The 24385-nt window shown below is 37.8% G+C and overlaps 1 protein-coding gene across 7 annotated transcripts in view; it reads right to left on the bottom strand.

The window, feature by feature from the left end:
* Positions 1–24385, bottom strand: part of GRM8 (glutamate metabotropic receptor 8) — a 731564-nt gene that overhangs the window by 56377 nt on the left and 650802 nt on the right. The window contains exon 10 of one of the 7 annotated variants that reach the window (XM_072784438.1): positions 14733–15604. The exons of the other annotated variants lie outside the window; for them this stretch is intronic. Coding sequence (XP_072640539.1) covers positions 15590–15604 — 15 coding nt within the window. The 3' untranslated portion in view covers positions 14733–15589. Of the gene's footprint in view, positions 1–14732; positions 15605–24385 lie in introns of those variants that run through there. 7 annotated transcript variants of the gene reach the window in all.

The following is a 24385-nucleotide window of genomic DNA, read 5'->3' on the forward strand; positions in this document are numbered from 1 at the left end:
AAAGATTTTGAATGGTTGTATCTTCATTCTCATTAGTTTCCATGAATCTTTTTAATTCTTCCTTAATTTCCTGGTTGACCCTTTCATCTTTTAGCAGGATGGTCCTTAACCTCCATGTGTTTGAGGTCCTTCCAAACTTCTTGTTGTGATTTAGTTCTAATTTCAAGGCATTATGGTCTGAGAATATGCAGGGGACGATCCCAATCTTTTGGTATCAGTTCAGACCCGATTTGTGACCCAGTATGTGGTCTATTCTGGAGAAAGTTCCATGTGTACTTGAGAAGAATGTGTATTCAGTTGAGTTTGGATGTAAAGTTCTGTAGATATCTGTGAAATCCATCTGATCCAGTGTATCATTTAAAGCTCTCGTTTCTTTGGAGATGTTGTGCTTAGAAGACCTATCGAGTATAGAAGGAGCTAGATTGAAGTCACCAAGTATAAGTGTATTATTATCTAAGTATTTCTTCACTTTGGTTATTAAATATTTGACAGCTCCCACATTCAGGGCATATATATTGAGGATTGTTAAGTCCTCTTGTTGGATAGATCCTTTAAGTATGATATAGTGTCCCTCTTCATCTCTCACTACAATCTTCGGGGTAAATTTTAGTTTATCTGAAATAAGGATGGCTACCCCTGTTTTCTTTTGAGGACCATTCGAATGGTAAATGGTTCTCCAACCTTTTATTTTCAGGTTGTAGGTGTCCTTCTGTCTAAAATGAGTCTCTTGTAGACAGCAAATAGATGGGTCCTGCTTTTTTATCCAGTCTGAAACCCTGCACCTTTTGATGGGGTCATTAAGCCCATTCACGTTCAGAGTTACTATTGAGAGATATGAGTTTAGTGTCATCATGATATCCATTCAGTCTTTGTTTTTGCGGATTGTTCCACTGAACTTCTTCTTAAAGAGGAATTTTAAGACTCCCCCTTAAAATTTCTTGCAGAGCTGGTTTGGAGGTCACATATTCTTTCAGTTCCTGCCTGTCTTGGAAGCTCTTTATCTCTCCTTCCATTTTGAATGAGAGCCTTGCTGGATAAAGTATTCTTGGTTGCATGTTCTTCTTATTTAGGACCCTGAATATATCCTGCCAGCCCTTTCTGGCCTGCCAGGTCTCTGTGGAGAGGTCTGCTGTTACCCTAATACTCCTCCCCATAAAAGTCAGGGATTTCTGGTCTCTTGCTGCTTTAAGGATCTTCTCTTTATCTTTGGAATTTGCAAGCTTCACTATTAAATGTCGAGGTGTTGAACGGTTTTTATTGATTTTAGGGGGGGATCTCTCTATTTCCTGGATCTGAATGCCTGTTTCCCTTCCCAGTTTAGGAAAGTTTTCAGCTAGAATTTGTTCAAATACATATTCTGGACTTCAGTCCCTTTCGGCGCCCTCGGGAACACCAATTAAACGTAGGTTGTTCTTCCTCAGGCTGTCGTTTATTTCCCTTAATCTATCTTCATGGTCTTTTAATTGTTTGTCTCTTTTTTCCTCAGTTTCCCTCTTTGCCATCAACTTGTCTCCTATGTCACTCACTCGTTCTTCCACCTTGTTAACCCTCGTCGTTAGGACTTCTAGTTTGGATTGCATCTCATTCAATTGATTTTTAATTTCTGCCTGATTGGGTCTAAATTCTGCAGTCATGAAGTCTCTTGAGTCCTTTATGCTTTTTTCTAGAGCCACCAGTAGCTGTATAATAGTGCTTCTGAATTGGCTTTCTGACATTGAATTGTAATCCAGATTTTGTAACTCTGTGGGAGAGAGGACTGTTTCTGATTCTTTCTTTTGAGGTGAGGTTTTCCTTCTAGTCATTTTGCTCAGTGCAGAGTGGCCAAAAGCGAGTTGTATTGGGAAAAGGAGAAAAAGAGAGGAGAGAAAGAAGGAAAGAAAAGAGAAAGAGAAAAAAGAAAAAAGGAAGAAAAAAAGAAAAAAAGAGAAGAAAAAGAGAAAGAGAAAGAAAGGGAAAAAAGGGGGTGGTGGAAGCAAACAAACAAAAAAAAAAAAACCACAAAACACAGGGGAGTATCTTCTGATTCTGTATACTTTAAGTCCCTTGACTTCCCCTGGAACTGGTCCGTCTAGCTGGTCTTCTGGGGGAGGGGCCTGTTGTGCTGATTTTCAGGTGTTAGCGCTTGGGGGAGTTGCTCTGCCCCTGCCTGGTGCAGGGCTCAGTGGGGGTTGTTTACCCCGTGAGGCCCCAGGAGGAACAACCGCAGTGGCGGGGCCAGCTCTGGAGCCCTGGAGTCAGCCCCCGCAGTAGCTCCGGAGCTCTCCGTCTGCAGGGCCTGGATGCTCCGGGGCGGGGCCGCTGATCTGCTCAGCTGGGGCAGGAGCGTCCTTGCTGTCTTGGACCCTCCCGGCCTCTGCCTGTCCCAGGGGAGGCCGGATCCTGGGCTGTGTCTGGGCGCCCTGTGCTCCGGGGCCTGCGCTGTTGGATTCGCGCTCCCGCCCCGCAGCCCCCTCCGCGGAGCCGCTGCCCGAGCCCCCCGAGCTGCCCCCGCCCCGCAGCCCCCTCCCCTCCGCGGAGCCGCCCCCGAGCCCCCCGAGCTGCTCCGAGTCCCGCCGTGCGCGCTGCAACCCTTAGGGAGCTCGGGGCGCTCTCCCGGGGCGCAGGTGTCTGTAAGTGTCCCCGGGAGCCCGAGGGCATCCCCGACCTCCTGGGTCCTGCTCCACCTCCCCGCGAGCCCCTTTCCGCCCGGGAAGGTCGGTGCAGCTCCTGCTCCTCCTGGTCGGGGCTCTCCTGTCCTGGGGACACTCGCCCCGGCCTCAGCCCCGCTCCTCGTGGGGCCCCTCCCCCTTGGAGGCCTTTTGTGTCTTTATTTCTTTTTCCCCGTCTTCCTACCTTGGTAGAAGCGCGAACTCTTGTCACTGTAGCATTCCAGGTGTTCTCTCTTTAATTCTCAGGCCGAATTCATAGATTTTCAGGAAAATTTGAAGGTTTTCTAGGTAATTTGGTGGGGACAGGTGATTTGGGGACCCTACTCTTCTGCCATCTTGCCCCTCCCTCCAGTCAGATTTTTATTCTTTATGACTTATTCTTTGTAAATAATTTGAGAATGCTCTTATCTCCAATTTAATGCTTATTTTGTCACATTTTAAAATTATTTTGTTTTTAAAATTAAAAGGACATAAGAATGCTATTCACTAAATATATACTTTATAACACATAGTTTGGAGTATCTAATATAAACACAGAGTTAAAAGAGTAGATATAATTATCAAACACGGTACAGGAGATAGCTGGGAACAGTTCCCTGATCTGCATTCCAGGGGTTTCCATCCACATCAAGCAAAGGCCCTTCTGGGCCATCTACCATACGGATTATCATGGGTCCCATATCCTTCATTAGGATCGCATTCTTCTGGCAAGCGAGATTGGCTAAAACTTAGGGAGTAAGACTCAGGAGCAATCAAGCTGATTCCCAGGACCTGGTAATATTATTATCAGAGAAAGAATTTCTCCTTCTGCTGGAGTTGCTATACTGAGAAGCTGTGATCTGGGATTATTGACCTTTATCTTCTCCTTCATAAAGAGAAAACTTATCTGCAACTGAGAAAATGAAGCCCACATGAAAAGGAAAGCAAGAAAACAGCAAAGAGCGGGATAGCATGGAGGAGGGGGCCCGAGCATAGGAATATAAGATGAACATGAGCTGTGGCTCTGACCAACTGACTTTCATATAACTAATTTGCCTAATGTTGCCTTAATCAAAGTTCGAGAGCACAAAAGATGTTGACCAAATTACTTAAGTTTTGGGAAAATCAAATAGTGATACAGGCATAGTAATATTAGAAAGCCAGGAATATAGAATACATGGCAAGAAAATAATTACCGAATCATGATTTTTAATTTTCACAGACTTATTTTTAGCCACCAAATATGGTGGTACTTTATTAACAAGTATTTCAAATCTGGCATACTTACAAACTGGACTTTAAAATTTTTTAGCTTGATATAAACTTCTAATACGGATTATATTAAAGTAAAAACAAGCAAACAAAAAACACTACACATTAAGGAACTGTAAAATTAACCACCATGCCAAGACAGTTACTGCTCACTAAATGGTGTTGTGGTCTCCCACGTTCCCCAGGCTCCTGCTGACTAGGTCAGAGCGCTGATGGCAGAAGTAGGGGTGTGTATTACTTCTGTGCTGAAGCATTTGAGAACCAATGCTTGACCCCCCTCAGCTCCTTTTTCCCCTGCCACAGCGTGCAGGTTACCCGCTGAGCTCATGGATCCACCTGGTGGAAGCATTTTTCACTGCTGAGTGACCACATAGAGCAGAGTGGCTCCCAAGGGTACAGCATACTTCGCAGGACTAAGAAATAAACTTCTGTTCTGAAGTTTGGGGGCTGTTTTGTTACCACAACAGAACATAGTCTCTCATCACTAGTATTTCCTTTTTTATTTCCCGGGGTTCATGTTGCTCATGGGATTTCGTTCAACAATATCTGAGAAAGGCATTTCCAAAAAAAAAAAAAAAAAAGAAGGTCCAAAACCTTTTCACGTGAGTACCATTGGACCATTGGAGAAATATAGATGGATTTGTGAAAATTCTATTTTCAAGGAATCATGCATATGCTTATGGTTGCCAAATGTTTCATAATTACTGATCAATTTCTGCATATTATAACAAGACACATCTTATTAAATTTAAAATGAAGCATTTTAACACTCACTATAATTTTTCTTTTTTCATGTTAATCCAGGTTTTCTTTTGGTAGTATAAGTAAAAATTTTTCCTTCCTCAGGAACATGAACTTTTTTCCTACTGATTTATTTTTTCCTATTCACTACATTTATAATATGTATATACAACAGCATCAGTGTACTGACAATTTTGCAGCTAATAACTATTTTAATTTTTATGTCTCAGTAGACATATAAAGCATTATGTTTTTCATCAATCACTTCACCAATTATTTTCCAATTATTCTGCTAAAATTATACATGTATGTAATAAATTATGGCATCAATTGATTGATTGTTCCTGGTTAATTTTTCCCAATAAAATATTTACTAGTGTTTAGAAAGGAGATGATTTTGTGCCTGAAATCTTTAAAAAGTGTGCTGGAAAGAGCTTCTTGCTCACCAGTTTCCAAATAACTAAGTTTTTTTACTAACTATAGTGCAAAAATATCAAATTCACAAGCTAGCAAGTAATGATAACTGGTAGTAGAACCAAATTATAGAGGTCTTTCATGTGAGGAGGGAAAAATAAAGGTCTTCAACTGTGTAGCTGGAGTAGAGTTTCAGCTTCAAATCTCCAGAGTGGAATAATGAATAGGAGAGTCAACTCTTGTCACCGGTTAGGTTTTCAGATTGATGGATGTAAACAAACCCTTACTAGGACTAAAAAAGATGTGTTGTATAACCAGACTCATAGATATATAAAAACCACAACCATTCTGCTTTCCTTCTGTCACCACCTAAATTTCTTCTAGTGTCTTAATTGCATAGGCTTACTAATTGATCTAACCACTAATTAACATGAACATTGACAAGAGTGGCCCCAATTCAATACCCTCAGTATCTTCTTGAATAGATATTCAGACTGCAGATCTTTCCAGGAAGTTCCTTATAGAATTTATATGTTGACATATTTTTCACACACACACTCAATCTAAAGCTGGCTCCTATTCAGTGAAAGCAGTCCAGTATAGTAATGGCTTGCAACCCTTCAGAGCCTTGGGCAAGACCAATGTCCCCCAAAATAAATGGAGCAAGAAAGGGGCACTTTCTCAAGCTCTGAGAATTGTATTTATCTGTAGTTGAAGGTAAGTAGAGTCAAACCAGGAAAAATTCAGTGAACAGAGTGTCAGTCTTGGTCTGTTTTTTCTGTGCCTCACTTTATGACACTTCTTTCAGACATGTCCCTTGCAAAACTCTTGCCTTAGGCAAAGTGGATTTTAGATCTTCTGCCTTTTCTGACTGGAAACTCCCAGGAGGGACTCGTCTTTCCCAATAAGCCCTTTTCCACCTCTGAAAACCATACTTATCTTTTAAAGCCTCACTAATTTATTTACTGGAAGAACCAGGTCCCCAGTGTCTTTCTGTATGGCCTCTGCTAACAAGGATGAATAAATGAAAAACAATTCCTCTCTTAAAGGAAATAACAATCGACTGGTGAAGACAAATCTAACCAATACGTGAAATATAATACAGTATACTACATGGCCATGACATACTAAAGTTATCACAGAAGCACAAGAAAAGAAAGGGACCTAATCCAACCTGAAGTCTTCCAAATCACCCACCATCAAATAAGTGCATCTCCGTCCTCTACTTACCCCATATAATTTTCCTTGTGGCAGGGTTGCACTGTGATTAAGAAACTGATTTTGAAGTCAGCCAGGGCTTCAGATCCCAGCTCTGCCACTTTCCCCACTTTGTGATTTCAGGCAAGTCAGCCTTTCCTCTCTACACATCCATGTTTTCACCCATCTTATCTCTAAAATGGAATAATAACAGCACTTATCTTATGGCTGCAGTGTGAGGATGCACTGGGTTACTACAACATTTTGTTAGATCAGTGACTGGAATTTAGTAAATAATAAACATTGGCTATAAATATTTTGCTTTTTTTCTTCTGCAATTAGAGATTATTGCTAGCATAACTGTAATCTTTGATAAATTATAATTTCCTTTGAGGAACCTCTCTGTGTTGCCAAAATGCAAATGGCAGGGAGTCAATAACTGCTTCTTGATCAGCACTCTTTCTGCCTACATTTCTGTATTCTTATCCTTTTTGAAATCTAATTTATTTGTATTTTCCCTCCACTCCTGGCAGTATTAAAGTACCAACTTTCCTTTGACCAGGTTCAAAATGATGGCCAGGGCCTGAATGAAGCATCTGTTCCTGTTAGCAGTTCCTTCTGTGGGGGTATGTCCCATCTTTGCAAGAAACATTACCACACAAAACACCCCCACCCTTTGACTCTCTTTTCCTGTCACCCACCCCCAAGTTTTCCAAGTTTATAATTTGTTCAACATTAACATCAGTTCTATTAATTCAGATATCTTTTCTGGGCTCTGGGTTCTCCCTCTCCCCATCCTCACCCTTCAGTATGAAATCTTCATTGCTATTATTTTACTCATTGTTGAAGAATATCTGCACTGGAAGTACAGGTATGGGATGGCAACATGTAAGCATGGTTAGCAAACCCTTACCTTAGAGTAGTTATTAGTTATGACTGAAGAAGTAAAGATTTCTAACTTCAACTCTTGGCCTAAATTTCATGTTTCAGTATATCTTTGTATATTAAATATCTTTTTGGTATTATAAATGAATAAGATTTGTTTTACTGCCATCAACTAAGAGTTGAGAAGTTAAGTTGGTTAAACAAATGGATTGCCTCTCAAATAAATGATCCAGCATGTATTTTGAGGAATGGATGACATATATAAGGGAAAATCTAAAGAAATCATGTAACCCTAGAATGATCTGAATTATATGGAATTCTGTTCTATTGACTAAATCAAGACCATTAGTAAATAAATATCAGATAAAAACTGTTTGCAAATACTTATTTGCATATGAATGGAGAGCACCAATGGAAGTGGCTCTACTACATAGACCTTCCCAAGGTGATCTATATATGGTGTCTCTCCATAACACAAACCTACATGTGGGGACTTAGCAGATTAACTAATTGCTACTAACTCCTAATTATCCTGGGGAGGGTGAGGTAGGGAGACAAATGATTTGAGGATAAGTTTGGGAAGTATATTAGAACTCTGAAAATGGGCAGGGAAGTAAATATTTGAGATTAGAAAGCATGTTTAATGATATTTTCTTATAATTTATTGTTAAAATATTGGAATAGATAGATACATGACTGGTTAGAGAATGGTTAGCTACATAAGTAATGTCGTATTATAGGATTTTGATTTCTGAGATGTTGCATTTGCTACCAGAAAGAGAGATCCTTGAGGAGACAGAGTATATCATTTTGAGAGATCCAAAACTGTATTTTTGTCCAGAGAATGCCTGATATGATCACAAATAATTCAAAGTGAACATGGAGCGGGGAGAGGAATAAAATCCCACATTTTGTTGTCAATTACAAATTGAGCACATTATGAAGTTAAATGCAGTGTAGAAACCACAATATAACCAAGTAATAATAAAAATAAGTATTATTGCCATTCATTGAGTGCTTAATATTTCCCAGGCACTTGAAAGATATCTATTCAATGTTCCAATGTCCCTTTGAGGTAGGTAATTATTGCTTCCAATACACAGGTTGTTTCAAATGATGCTTAATTGATTTACATCACTTATTAAAACTCTCATAGCTAGTAAATGGTGGAGATAGAATTTGTTTTAGGGGAAAACAAGAAAAAGCTTGATCAGAATGAATGGGTGTAGTCCCCATCCTGAAGCTCTGGGTCATTTTCTACATGAGGAGCCCTGGCACCAGTCTGTGTTGGGATAGAAACAAGAAACATTGCATGGGTGTTTTATCAAAGACCAATGAAACTCAGGATGTCCAAAATTAAAAATTTTGACTTCCCGTCACTGGCTCTACCTACTTCATTTCAGTTTCAGTATTTCTTAAACCAAGACTTCTCAGGGAAGTTCAGTGGGAGCACTAACAGAATGGTACCATGCGGCTGGGAACAGCTGGCTCCCAGAACCCCTTCCCAGTCTGCACCAACGCTGTCAGCATAATGTTCATCCCCAGTTGCTCTCTGACCGTTACTATCATGTCACAGCCTGTGTTCTCCTTCATCATCAGCTCTCTTCCCCTCCTCTTACTTTTATACTTAGACACTTGGATGTGAACTCAGATTAAACCTGTTTTTCGGATGATAAAGAGGAGAAACACTGAGAAGCAGTTAGTGAGACAAAGGAGGCTTAGAGTCCTGTTAGTCTACAATTAATCCTCAATCAACCTAAATAGATTAAATATTTATTCCAAACCCATCACAGTCAGAAGTGTATATTATGAAATGTATAACTCTCTTCATAAATGCCCACATATATTTTTTTTCAGCATTCTCTTAGGGTGTTTCAAGAACATAATTTCCAACATCAGGTTCTGAAAAGAAACAATATGGAGAGAATAGAATTGGCCTTGTTCATGCACTTGCACACTGGTTCATTCCTTCCACAAAAATTACCTGCATATCTACAATGTGTCAAGCACTGCGCTGGGTGTACAGGAAACAGAGATAAAGAGAAGAGTATTCTAACCTTCAAGGAGCTCAGTATCTCATAATTTAAAGAGCAAGTACTGCAGATGCTGGAGTTATGGTCCATCCGATTTTGTTTCTCTGGTTGACTTGCAACTAGAATATCAACAAACAGTAATAGCACTTCACCCCATGTGGTTAAGGTATACTTCAATTTTTGTGTGGTTTTATAATAGCCCAGTTTAATAAACGTGTAGAGAACACTTAAAATGAAAGAGTACAATATAGTTTAAACAATTCAGACTTTGGAAACTTTAGTCTTCAGAGCCAGATCTGGATACCCAAAGTAAGTACTATATATACAAAGTCTTATAAGAATGTATGAAATTCAGAACATTCTTTAGTCTTCATGCCAATTTGAATTAGTATCGCTAGTTTACAAGTCAGCTTAAGAAAGAATATTATGATCCACAAAAAATGTCCTGTTTTTATTCTATATGATTTAAGGAACTTATCCTGAAGTAATAATGAAAATTGTGGAAAATCATATTTGGATAAGGAATTTATTTCAAAGGTATGTATCACAGTATAAACAATTTATAATTCAAAGGAAGTAATGTCTACTATCAGGAATATTTTAAAATAAACCTGGTATATCACTAGCATCCACAGATGACATGTTACATAATCTTTTTTCAAAAGTGGTTAAAACTCACTTTTGGAAGAAAATATTCTCCCAAACTACAGAAATTACTTAGACGGGTAGGATTTATAAGTGCCTTTGTTTTGTTTTGTTTTTTTGTTTTTGTTTTTTCTATTTTCCAATTTTCCTATAAGGTCAGGATTTTATATATCTAATTAGTATATATACTTTGTTTTTAAAAAGGGATATTATCACATTAATGAACTTAGAAAATATAGAAGGCAATTCATATTTCATTTCACTTTTCTTTATGTTGTTATGTAAATTTCTTGAGTAAACACATTTTTTAAAATTTAGTATTTCTCAAGAATGTGTGTCAATAAAGAATACAAGCTAATCTTGTGTATGTTAAATAAATAAAATATTTAAATATGAAAGAATGCAAAGATAAAGCATCTCCATTCACTATGCATATGTGATTAAATATAAATTAAAATGTTTAATGACTAGTATATCAGCTTAATATACTATGTTTTAAAGTATGCATTCTTATACTTTAAAAAATATTTTAATATCAAACATATTTATATAATTATAATAATAATATTATTATTACTATTATTAGAAAATTGGTCTTAAGTAATGATATACCATGTCTGAAAATAGCAGACTAAATGATTAAAATGACTAAAATCAAGATGTCGGCAGGGTTGCTATCTTTCTAGAGGTCTTTTCATGCCTTTTTCAGCTCTTAGACACTGACTGCATTCCTTGGCTTTGGACTCCCTTCCATCTTGAAAGCCAGCAATAGCCAGTTGAATCTTTGTCAGGTCACATTACTCTGATGTTATCTTCCTCCCCCACATTTGAGGTCTCTATGGTTACATTAGACCACTTAGATAATCCAGAATAATCAACTTACTTTAAAGCCAGTTGATTAGCAACCTTAATTCCATCTGATACCTTAATTCCCCTTTGCCATGTAACATAACACATTCACAGGTTCCAGTGATCTAGAATGTTTGAGTCTGTGGACGGCTGTTGTTCCACTCACCATGGCTGTTAGTTATGGAACTTTACATTATCTATCCAATTAATAAGTTTAAATACACATTGATCTATTTTGATACATCTTTTCTTGCCATTTAAACTTATATTTGCATTGTTAATTAGTGTCTTGGTGTCTTAAATATACACATAAAGCTTTACTAAATTCTTATAGCAAATAATTTGAAGATTTTAACTTTATGTGTATTTACATTTGTTACATAAATCTAGTCTCATTAACCTAGTATAAAATTGCCTGACAAGATACAGGACACTTAGTTGAATTTTAATTTCATATAAACAACATGTAATATCTTGGGATCTCACAAATATTGTATAGAACATATTTATACAAAATCATTATTCATTGTTTATCTGAAATTAAAATTTAACTGACTTTCTCAATTTTTACTCAATGAATCTGGCAACTTTAACCTAATATTTTTTCTTTTAAGTAAGTTTATGGATGCCCTGGTGCCTCAGTCAATTGAGCATCCAACTCTTGATTTTTGGCTCAGGTCATGATCTCAGGGATTAAGCCTCACATTAGGCTTCCTGCTCAGCAGGGACTCTGCTTAAGGATTCTCTCTCTCCCTCTGCCCCTTCAACCCCACTTGTGCTCTCTCTTTCAAATAAATAAATAAATCTTAAATAAATAAAAAGTAAGTTTAGGAAATGATGACTTAATATATACTGAGTTGCGATGTAAAATGGAATAGATATTTTTTTGCTTGTCAGCACTCCATATTGAAATAGAATATTTTAATATTATAAATATTTATAATATTCCTTCTATACATATAAACATATTCCAAGTTTGCTTTGCTATTCGAGGGCATTGAGATTTCATGATGTTATGATAAAATTATATTTTAAAATATAGTTATATAGCTCTTCTTTTGATGTTATTATATGTGCAATTTCATTTCAATAGTGGGAGAGATGACCTGAAAAGGACCAACTATCCAAAAATAAAGATAAAATATTGAAATTGTGAAATAAATAAGAAAACAAAAATTTAAGCTTTGGAGAAAAATGTGCAACAGAGTCCCTTTGTAACCTACCATTCACTAAAAGGAGCATTAATAAGGAAACTCTGGACATTGTTCCTCTGGAGAACGTAAAGAGAATTTGTAGAATCATATGGAAGACCTCTTACAGGAAACCAACACCCAAACATGAATGTAACTGACAATAGTGGAATGGCTTCAAATAAAAGCTGGAGTTTGTTCAGATTTTAAATGACCAGAAGTAAATATTTGGCTACCAGGAATCAGAAGAAAGTGTGCTGCTATGGCACATGAGACTAACATAAGCAAGCATCTATGACTTCCTTTTTTTTTAAGATTTTATTTTTTTATTTATGAGAGACACAGAGAGAGGGGGAGAGAGAGAGAGGGGCAGAGACACAGGCAGTAGAAGCAGGCTCCATGCGGGGAGCCCGACTTGATCCTAGGACTCCAGGATCACGCCCTGGGCCAAAGGCAGGCGCCAAACCGCTGAGCCACCCAGGGATCCCCTGCATCTATGACTTCCTAACACAAACTAGAAAACTGGTAGTGAAGTGGGAAGAAAGAAGGCCCTCTGGGATATCATATCATATAGAGTAGCCTTAAATTATGGTAATATTCTGAAAAGGAGAATGTGAAGCAATTTGAAAATGAAGTCATGCTTTATGAATTTATAACATGGGGCTTTAAATTAAAAAATGGTATGACATATATAGTTAACTTTGCCTAAGATATGTTCCAGGAAATATATCAAGTAAATTTTACTACATAGAAATGTATGTTCCCATTGATTGACATTATATTCAGGCTGTTTTTTTCCAGAAAATACACTGTTCATGCTTTTTAATCATATATTACAAATATATCATTTTTAATACACAGTTAAAGATTACTTTCTGATAGAATATATTATTAGTTAAGAGTGGGGAATAGGACAAAAAACCCTTATAAACAAACATAACATCTTCTCTACTATTTAGAGTCATACTGCAGTCATAAAAAGAGTAATAAAAATAACTTTAAACATAAAATCATGTAATAATTTATATTAAATAATTAGGCTCTACTCTTTTAAAGCAGATGAAAGTATGAAACATTTACTATCTCCTTGTGGCTAGATCTACACTAAAAGCACTGGGTGCTGGAGTTAGGGCAGATTTAACATAACAAGAATAGAAACTTAAAATGTCTCAAGTATTCAAATACATCAGCACAAAATATGGAGATGGAAGAAGATGCAGAATGTCAAAGCAAAACTTGATGGAACTACCACCCCATGCTGCCTCCATGCAGCTAGACTGAATGCAGTGTAATTTTTAAGTATATTATTTAAATTGGTGTACAGTTTATAACTATTACACATTGTGATCAGTTATAATTGATCCTAAAATATTTTCTGTTTTAGAAATATGTCCTTTATGTTTCAAGATAAATATATTTCTCTGTTGGTCATACAGGATTCTCCACCAAAAGGAAGAAAACTCCTGGCACCTATAGGTTTTCCATACTCAAATTAAGCCTTAAAATATCATGAGTTACTTTTCAAGAGAATAATAGCTTTCTTTTTTTCAGTTACTTTAAAGTATCAGCTTCCTCCTCTTGTCCGTTGTCCATAAGATGAGTGAAGTTAGGGGGAAAAAAACCACATGGAAGAAAAATTCACCGGTCCATAAGGAAACTTAACTGGCTCTTGCTACCAACGCTATAATTTGTCACAAGAGGCCTGCTTAGTAGACATTATTTCCTTCTCTCTTCCTACGGCATTGTGGCAGAGCAATTTATGATACTGTATTGACTGGAAGCGCAAGGAAAATGTGGTAGAAGAGGATAAGGAACTCACTAATGTGAGGTGAAATAAAAATCAATCCCTAACAAGAGATTACTTTACACGTTAACTTCTCTGGGGTCACATCAAAGTCTTCCAGCCAGTGGCTCATGTATTTCTAGCAGGGGAAATGATCTGAATGATAAACAAGGAGTAATGATGAGTAGAATGTGCCAAAGAAAAGCTAGGTAAATGTGAAACCAGCAAAATCTGATGAGCTAGGAGATGTGTACTATCAGCTATACCTGATAGCCCACCCTTCTTGATTGTTTTTCTGACTAGAGAGCAAAGAAATTTATAAATTAATTAGAATATTGAGTACTGAGTTGCCTTTTTCATTTTCCTGCCTCAGATATCTCTGTAAAACCAAAAGAAACATAATAGGGTTTTTTGGAAAAGGAATTCAGATTCTGGATCATATGTTTGTATCATGCTGTTGATGTGAACACACTTGATTAAGGTTTCTGAGGCTGATGGCTGCCTTAAGCACATTTGTCTTCTGAAATGCTCCATGCATTAATCAGCATCCTTTGCTATATATACATAATCATCTTCATGTGCATTTGCTTAAACATTAGGTCACGCCTCTGAGTGATTGGCCATTTCTTATGTAACTGGCAATTTTCTTTAACAATAAGAGTATCTTAGAATTAGGGCCTTAGAGAAGTGTGAGGAAATCCTGGGAGCAACTATTCCCTAGGCTCTAACATTTCAAATGAGGTTGGAAAAAAAAACACACGGTCAAGCCCTCATTTTATAGATGAGGAGACTGTTTCAGGAAGTTAACTTGTTTTATGAAGGCCACAAGGATGTGAAGGAGACAAGAGCCATTCAACCCAAACGTTTTCCCACTTTTGTCTAACTCACTTTCTGGCACATACTTACTCAGAATTGGCTTCAAAATGTTTACCACTTTTCTATTCACCTAATTCAACAACAGCCTTTTAGCTGACAGCTATTTGCAAAACATACTTATCAAGCCATTGTGGGGTTAGCAAGAAGTGAGAGTCAGGAATAAACGCCCCCCCCAAAAAAATATATATATATGATTATTGCCTCTACCGAAAGGGTTTGTGGATGGGGATACAACCATAGGTACAAACATAAATGCATAAATGTCAAAGAATACAAACTTGGAAGTGTAAAATATTAGATGCCCAGATAGAGTCCGTGAATGCTCAGAAGCTGTAATGTTTAATAAATTAAAGATTTTAAAGATTGGTTGATTCGATAAGAACACTGGTTTCACTGAAATGAAAGGCTGTCGTAGAAAGGCAAGATTTGAAGTTTGAGCAACTGGTCAAGAGGAAATAATTTAAGAATACTTCATAGAATCTTTGGTAACAACTATAGCAATTTCTATTAAGGAACTATTCTACAATTATCAGTTTAATGTTGGTCTCCTCTACCAGAATTCAAGATGCGTGAAGGCAGGCCACCTCTAGATCCATGAATACTGTCAGCATTAAGCAGAATGAAGGTGTTAAGTAAAAATTGGTTGATTGAATAAATATTTTTTTAAAAAGTGACAAGCAGAAGCAGCATGTGGAATAAGTTCATGTGGCAGAAATCTGGAAGTCACTCTCTAGGTGCAAGTCCAAGAGGTCAGGTTATATCACCAAGGACACCTAGATTTAGACTAAGGATCTGACCTTGGAAGTGGAAAGGAAAGATTGGATCTAGGAGCAGTTTCAAATGAGTAATACGATTTGTTGACAGTATAGGCAGGGGGAAGGCAAGAAGAAGTCTTCTGTTAAGTCAAAGTGTGGAGCTCTGAAAAACTGGTAATGTTGATAGAAAGGAGGAATTGACATAAAGATTAAGCATAATGGAGAAATATAAAGCAGCAGCTAAAATCAGGAGACGTGGAGTCAAACAGGGTAGGTTCAGCCCCAGGCACAGCTCATGGTAGCAGCGCGAATGCAAAAATTCTTAACTTCTCTGCATCTGTAGGAGATGAAAAGAGATTATTTATACGTTAAGTACCTAGTCTGGTTTTTGGCACACAGGAGGCATTCAATAAATAGTGACTACTTCAAATATGATAAATTTGGATTTTTAGATATCTCAATTTCACAATTTGGGTTTTGGATTACTTTCAGATTCTGGTTTTAGATTGTGTAATTTCACATTTTTGTACATGTAAAAGAGCAGGCACTAAGAAAGCAATTCAAAAACACAAGTGTATCTTTTATAGCAGAAGCCACGTGAACAATGAGAGCTCAAGGGAATGGTGCCTGGGAGAAAGGCCAAAATCAGGGACAAGTTGAGCAGAAGGAAGATGAGATCAAGGAGACAAAGAAACAAAAGAGATTCAAAGCGATGTGGTTTCCCAGAGTGTCAGGGAGGGGAAAAATATAAGATGGGAGTATCATTAGTGATCACCAATGTGTATGCATGTTGTCTCTATAAAATACACTAGAAAGTAATAAGTGAGGGAGAAATAAGTAATTAGAGGGCTTTCTTGGGAGACTGTACTTTATAATCCCTTGTTAGAAACTGTCTGCTCATTGTTGTTTTTCTTACCACCTTCTATACATATTTTTCTTTTTCGTTCCAAATGAAATTCTTTATTTCATGCTTGTTATTGTCAGTTTTTTACAATATGTAGGCAACACAACCAAATGTTCAATAAATTTCTGTTTGATTGGACATTTTAGCACGAGGAAAGTGTTTTGCTGAAGAAAGGACAGTGCTACAGTGATAAGCTGCCTGCTGATGTAAACACTTTATGGTTTTATGACAGGCTCACAATCTACCAATACTCTTTTCAATTCAATTCTATTTGTGTGGATGAGGATTTTAGAGAAAACAGCTGGCAAGAGAAACATATGACATTTAATATTGCCTGAGAAGATGAAATCTACAAAACTCTGTATATGTGTGTGTGAAATGTGTGTGTTTGTGTATACTCACAAAGGTTATATTGGGAGTCGTATTCTACAGGGTTTGGGCCAACAGACAGCAGAAAACATCACATCCCTTGGTATTTTTCCGGAGATACACTTGACTGAACAAATAACCCAGCGACTCTAAAATTCCAATGAAAACATTCGACTGATTGCAATTTTTGAACTAAAAAGATTTTTTCCAAAATGAGAATAACCTCAAGTCATCCTTAACAAACAAACAAATAAACTTACATCAGTGATATAGGTTTGGATTGGTTCAAAATCACTCCCTGTGAAGAAGATTCAGAACACTACCAAAATGGGAACCTTGCAGATAACTGCATGGAAACACTACATGACATTTTAGAAATGATTTTAAAGAGAAACAGCAATAATATTGAAATTTGACTTATTCAGATGTTATGTGCAAGGTACCTGAAGTTACTCAAAAAGGAGACATACAGTAAAGAAAAACTATTGAATGAATTTGGTCACAACCATGACAAATAGAGACAGCCAAAATTACCATAAAATTTGCCCAAGATTACCAGAATATAAAATCCATTTAATACCCAAATTTACATGATGACAATAGTGATTATATATTTAAATTGATTCATAATCATTCAGAAATGACTTTTATTTCTAAAAAAAATTTGCCTTTTTATATCAACTATCAAAATTCATTTGAATATCACAGCAGATTTGTTTACTCAAAATCACAGTCCACCAGAGATTCTTTTCCCTTGTGTCCTTACCTTTGCTTTTATCCACACAAACTGATTTATACTCAATGCCACTATTTAGGGCCCAAATATCCTTCTCCATACTTGGTTAGATGCAGTCATCAGCAATTGAAAAGAATCATTTTCTCTCCTTTAGCCCAGAATGGAGGGAAAACAGCAGACTCTTGCTTTAGAGTTAATTAGATAGAATCCTTGTGGTAGCCACACAGAAGGTTGAAATCACAAAAACCTTATAGTGTCAGTGCCTCCCTTCCTACTCTGTCTTCCTCTGTTCCCAATTCAATTGGAAATGAGTCTCTTTTTTGTACTTTCCATTGTCACACGTCAAGCCCCCAATATTTCTTGCCTAGATTTCTTCAATAATCTTCCTATTGTCTATTTTCCTATCTTTGCACACTACAATTCATCTGACTCACCACTGGATGACAAATCTCACAAAATGGAACTGTACTGAGAAGACAACCATGCTCAGAAAAGATTCAAATATACTCAAATCTCTAGCACATACTCAGGTACAAACTAGACGTTAAGCCCCACAGCAAAATGGCTGCCACTTATCTGACTGCCTTCTTTGGTGTGTACTCTTATAATTTATTGCCCAAAGTACTTTTTCAATGTTAAAGGAGTGGTATTAACAACAGGGCTTATCGAGATATCTAGGTCACCCACCCACCTCTCCTCCTGACTATGCTAAACTCAGAACACTTCCTCAGTTACAGGTTTTACCCACAATGCCCTGACTTTTCCTTCTTTGAAAGTTTAAACCCCCTGCTCCTATTGCCTAGAAGGTGGCTTCCATCTGTTTCTCTCCACCCTTCATGACCTGTTTAATGCACACCTCCTTCATGCAGACTTTCTTGATTCCTCAAAAGGACAGGCTTTTCTCCATCTGTGGCCCTAAGACCTCAGAGTAGGCACTTTGCCTCCATTTATGTTACTCTGCCTTAACTGGTCAACCATGGGCTTGGTTTGGCCCCTTACTGGATCCTAAACAACTGGACAGCAAATTTTGCTCATCTTTGCATTTTCCTAAACACCAAGCAAAGGTTCCTTTTTATAACAAACATTTAACAACTATTTCTAATGAAATGTTATCACTGGCAGTAAACTGATACTTAATATGTGGCCCCTAAAAATATTTATTTAGTAATGGCATTAACCCCAAACAAGAGGAAATTCACAAACTGTTCGTGACAACCAAAAATCTTGAGTCATTTTACAAATTCAAATTCATTCACCCATTTCTGTCTAAGTTTCCACAAAATACATATTATCCAACAAAAGCCTGAATATGAGAATGTACATTCATGTTGTCTTAGATAAGTTTTTCCTAAAACTTTCACTTAAACCCTTCTATATGCAGTCATTTCTATTTTTATCATATAAATTTACTTATTAAATGAAATAAAATCTAAGTATTTGTAAAATAAAAATCCTTCATCATTCATCTTCCAATATCCTGATACTATTCTAGAGAACTAACACGTTTGAAGAATTTTTGTTTTGTTTTTTTTTTGTTGTTGTTGTTATTTAAATAGTGCACTTATCTCTGGGTTATCACTTTTACATTGTGTGTGTTGACTACTCCAATAAAAGATGAGTGATTTAATGTGCTTGCATAACCCCTCTCTCTGTTGCTTCTCCTTAGTCACCACCCAAGTTTTTAAAGTTATATTATTATTTTTAATCTAACAAAGTTTACAATATTTGTATTCACTTCCATAGAAAAATTAACATTTCTATATTTTATACCCAGATTTCTTCTAATATGTAAGACCAAAACAAAAAAGTGACTTTTGTATATGACTACTAAATATTATTCCCTTCAGATTCATCCAAGTAGCATGGTTAGCATTGCAGAGAAAGAATAACTATAATTATTAACCCTACCTTTTAAGAGGTAATTAGACAGTGGGTCTAATAAGTACTCTTATAATTCCCTTTTAAATTTCTTCATTTCTTCTAGGTTACATGCAAGTGCCACTGTTATTCGTTTCATATCAGATGTGCTTTTTTGTTGTTGTTGTTGTTGGATTACATCTAGAATAATTCATACATGAGATACGCAGGCATCAGATTTTCTGAGCCACATACATTTTTAGCTTCACATTGATTGATAGTTTGGCTGGCTATACAACTGTAAGTTTAAAATACTTTCCATCAAAAAGTCTTTGCTCATTGCCTTCTAGAACCCAGGGAAGCACGTAAGTTCTGATTTTCATGCCTCATATGTATCTTTCCTCCCCTCCAAAAGTTCTTGGAATTTTCTCTCAATTAGTGCAATTTTAGTGAGATGTGTGGGCTTTTCAATTTTAAAAACTGTCTTTTGGGGCACCTGGGTGGCTCAGTGGTTGAACGTCTGCCTTCGACTCAGGTACTGATCTTGGGGTCCTGGGATCAAGTCCCACATCAGGCTCCCCACAGGGAGCCAGCTTCTCCCTCTGTCTGTCTCTTCCCTTTCTTTGTTTCTTCTCAATGTTAGATACATTTTAGAATTCTGTATCTACACTCAAAGTATTTTAACTTTTCCTCAGATTTCCTTATTTCCTTTTTCTCCTTTTCTCCTTGGATTTTCCTCTGATTTTACACTTCACATCTGTACTCCAGTGTGAACCCCAGCTATCCCACATTTATGTCCAGCCACTCAGCTTCTGATTTTCACATTAGTATTTTCATTTCCAGGACCATTTTATTTTCTAATCGATCTTTTCCACAGCAATCTATGCATGTGTGTATGCTCCATATTCTCTTGATTCTTGGAATGCCCATTAAAATTTATTTTTTAAAGAATTCTCTTATATTTTCTGAGTTCCCTCTGATTTTGTTCTGTGTATGTGTGTATGCCTTTTTAAAAAATATTGTTTATTTAATCATAGAGACACACAGAGAGAGAGAGGCAGAGACACAGGCAGAGACACAGGCAGGGGAAGAAGCAGGCCCCCTACAGGATGCCTGACGTGGGACTCGATCCCGGGTCTCCAAGATCACACCCCAGGCTACAGGCAGCGCTAAACCGCCGCGCCACTGGGGCTGCCCTCTATGCATCTTTTTAAATTGTGATATTGGGGAATGCCTGGGTGGCTTGGTGGTTGAGCGTTTGCCTTTGGCTTTCGTTGTGACCCCGGAGTCCTGGGATCGAGTCCCACATCAGGCTCCCCACAGGAAGCCTGCTTCTCCCTCTGCTTATGTCTCTGTCTCTCTTTCTGCATCTCTCATGAATAAATACAATCTTTTTTAAAAAAATAAAAATAATCAGTCAATTGTGATACTGGTTTTCAGTTATCATGACATGCTTGGCTGTAGTATGATTATGATTTAGGACAGGTTGATTGATAAGGATTACTGGCAGGGTCCACGTTCCTTTGATGTGAGGGCAGACTACAGACCTGTGTAGGGTGACTCTTAACCTGACTGGCTTCTCTCAAAGATGCATGGCTACAGGCACACAGTTTGGGGACCTACCACAGAAGGAACTTTTTCTAAGAGTTAAGAAATGTATCATGTCTCTATCTTGTATAGAAGATGTATTTCAGATTTCCCACCTGTTCATGTCTGTCTGAAATAAAGTTACTTCCAATTTTGCTTCATTTCTCTCTCAGTGTCTTATACTCACACAAGGAGCATAAGATAATTCTACCATCAGACAATTCCCATTTTTTAGAGCAGAATTCTGTAACATCTGTACTCTATCCTTGTTAAGTTAGAACAGAAAGAAAAAGCAAGGGGCCAACCTGTCCCAGCTATTTTGAAATGCAGCTCTTGACATAATTTTTCTGATGGTCACTCCCATGCCCAAGTTGGGTCTTTATACTAACCTTAGGTTTAGAAATTATTTGAGACTATCATGGTAAGAATCATTTCTGTCGCTTGGGCTGTGCTGTCCTTCTTTTAATTTCTCTATAAATCATACCCATTTGACTTTTATTTTTCAGGATTTTCTCAAATTGTTCTACCTTCTGTTGGCTCTAAAAATATAATGGTGTCCTCTTATTTTCTCTCTCTTTCCTGTCCTCCTTTTCTTCCTCTTTTCTCTCCTTCTCTTTTTATTTCTTTTTTTTTTAAACATCATTGTTGCCTTAGAGGAAAAAGATATATATATATATACGTTTGTGGCAGCCCATACCCTGAACCAGAGGCAGACTAAGTTTCTTTTTATATATATATGTATATATATATTTCTTTTAATGATGCCAATAAGTCTGCTTTGCATTTATATTTAATAACTGGGAATTTATACAATATAAATAAATAAAAAATAAATAAGATACAAATAAATATTTGGTTAAATATTTTTCTACACTTTGGGGTGGGTTGTACTAACCACATGATACTGCATTTAAAGATTTTAAAAAGTTTCATAGCATAAAAATGTGATATGGTTACAGCCAAAGGAACTATTTGCTTGCAATCTGCTCTTCCTGGCACCCTGTGTGCTCCATAAGATATAAGCATCTACTGAATCATGGAAAATGCAATTTGAAGTTACACAAGTAAATTAGTCACTGCATTCTGTACTATCAACAGTCTGGGGTGTCATTAAAGTTCTGTCTAGATAGAAGAAAAATGAAGTCTATTTGTATGGCATTCCCCCTGAACATTTTTGAAATAAGGTCATGGTCACTATGACTAAAAAAAATTCACAGTTTAGTCTTCATCAAATCTAGCAGTCTAGCATTTTAAACATATTAAGAAAGCTAAACCATTTTCATAAGATGAGTTAGCTGAGGACTTAGTTCCCAGGTTGACTCTAATCGTATAGTTGATTAAATTATTATAATCTGGCCATAGAAAATTCAAACCCTTTGTAAACTCCATTTCAATTTAAAAAAAAAAAAAGAGAGAGAGAGAGAGAGAGAGAGATGAATGAGTAAATACCACAATCTCACTAACAGCCAAATTAAGTAGCCCTAGGCCTCACAGTTTTTCAGAGCCCCCAGAAAAGAGGAGGATCATGGACTCTAAGCAAGGTTCATTGAGCAAATATTCCTTTATGCTGTCAAGTAAGATAGGCATCCCCCAAAAGAATTGCCCTAAATGTGTAAGTTGGCAATTTTCTGCAGCAGTAATATGGAACACAACCGGGGGAAAAAAAAAGTAATAAGCCTGGCTAGGGCAGCATTCCCTAGGAGAGCCACTTAACAGGCTGGCCTATGCTGTGCCCTAGAATCTCCTTATTTCATTTTTTCCTTCTGTATCTTCATAAGCATATCATTTTAAGTGAGTGCGCAAACGAGATTACATAAATGTTTTCTTTTCTTGTTGCCTTTCCTTTTTTCCTTTTCTATGTGGTTTTCCCCTTCTAGAGTTGATTGCAACTCTGGTATGACTGATTTTGCCGGGACATCATCTACCACGATACCTGAAATAGATGTCCCAATGGGTGGCACCATCCCTTGGGACGCTGCAAAGCCTTCAAAGGGATCTGCTTCAAATGACTGTAGGTTGGCAGGTAAAGAAAACACTCTTCTGTTTCCACTTCCCTCCTGTCTAAGGACACGATGCACTGCTGAGAGAGACACGTGTGGCTGGAGAACTACCTCTGGCTGCTCCCTTCTGAAAGTCACTTCCATTGTTGTCTAGGGTACACTGAAGGTTGCTCAGCCTGTTATTTTCTCACCTCAACTATTCCCTAAAGCAGGAATTTTATTATTCTCTTCCAAACTAACTCTCACCATGCTTGTTAGAGTTATGCACTTCTCAAATCTTACCTATTTCAGAAATTGCTTTCTGATGACACCTCACTTTCTTCCAGTATTTTAGGCTAAATGTATGAAGGCAGTTACATGTTGCCTCAGGTACAATTCTCTCTTCTCTTTGTCCAAGTCCTACAGAGTCTGGTTGCCCTCTTTAGTCTACTTAATCTGCATGGTCTACCCCCTGGAGTAAGTCTCTATGTTCAAGGAAACACATCCAGTGAGGGTGCTGCACAGACATGGTTTCAAGGGCTGGGGATGTTGAGGCAATTATCTGGTTCAATATGAATGTATTCGGTCATCAAACACATTCTTTCTTGAGACTCTATGTTGGCTCAGCCCTTGACTCAGTGCTAAGGATATGACAGTGAGCAAAACCAAAAAAAGGTCCCTGCCCTCATGAATTACAGCTGAAGGGTAGCAACCACCAATGTTTTAATGGTTGCTTATCACATGCTAAACACCAGTCATAATTTAGCTCTTGAAATTCTCAGCAAAACTACCATACTGTTGGGGGGATGCCTGGGTGGCTCAGCGGTTTAGCGCCTGCCTTGGGCCTGGGCGTGATCCTGGAGTCCCTGGATTGAGTCCCGCATCAGGCTCCCGGCATGGAGCCTGCTTCTCCCTCCTCCTGTGTCTCTGCCTCTCTCTCTCTCTATGTCTATCATAAATAAATAAATAAATCTTAAAAAAAAAAAAAAAAACTATCATACTGTTGGGCTGGTGAGACTGGGGACCTCAAAACCGCCGACCCCAGGCCAGCAACCTCCCAATAAAGCCGCCTTGCCCCCCACCCCCATCTTCCTGCCAACGCTGCCTTGCTGCCCTACTGTAACTTAGCTTACAAGACCTGTAACCCTTGTCCTAGTCGGAATGCCACCCTGCCCCCATCCTCCCGCAGAAAACTCTTTATAGGGATCCCTGGGTGGCGCAGCGGTTTGGCGCCTGCCTTTGGCCCAGGGCGTGATCCTGGAGACCTGGGATCGAGTCCCACGTTAGGCTCCCTGCATGGAGCCTGCTTCTCCCTCTGCCTGTGTCTCTGCCTCTCTCTCTCTCTCTCTCTCTCTCTCTCTCTCTCTCTATCATAAACAAATTAAAAAAAAAAAAAAAGAAAGAAAACTCTTTATATACCCTCCCCTGCAGTTTGCCTGGGCGCAACTTGCAACTTCCCTGGCCCGCGAGTTCCCCGCTGTCTCCCCCCCCCCCCCCCCCCCGCCTTGTTGAGGCCGCGGAACCTCACCCAAGAGTGCGTCCCATTAAAAGCTTGTTTCAACCAACTTTTGCCTGGCCTCTCTATTCCATTTCACTACCGATTGGATTAAACCTGACACATACGTCATCTATTAAGTACAAAAAAAAAAAAAAAAAAAAACACCATAATGAGACGACAGAAGTTTG

The sequence above is a fragment of the Canis lupus genome, chromosome 18 (assembly GCF_048164855.1).
Source record: "Canis lupus baileyi chromosome 18, mCanLup2.hap1, whole genome shotgun sequence".
Classification (NCBI taxonomy): domain Eukaryota; kingdom Metazoa; phylum Chordata; class Mammalia; order Carnivora; family Canidae; genus Canis; species Canis lupus.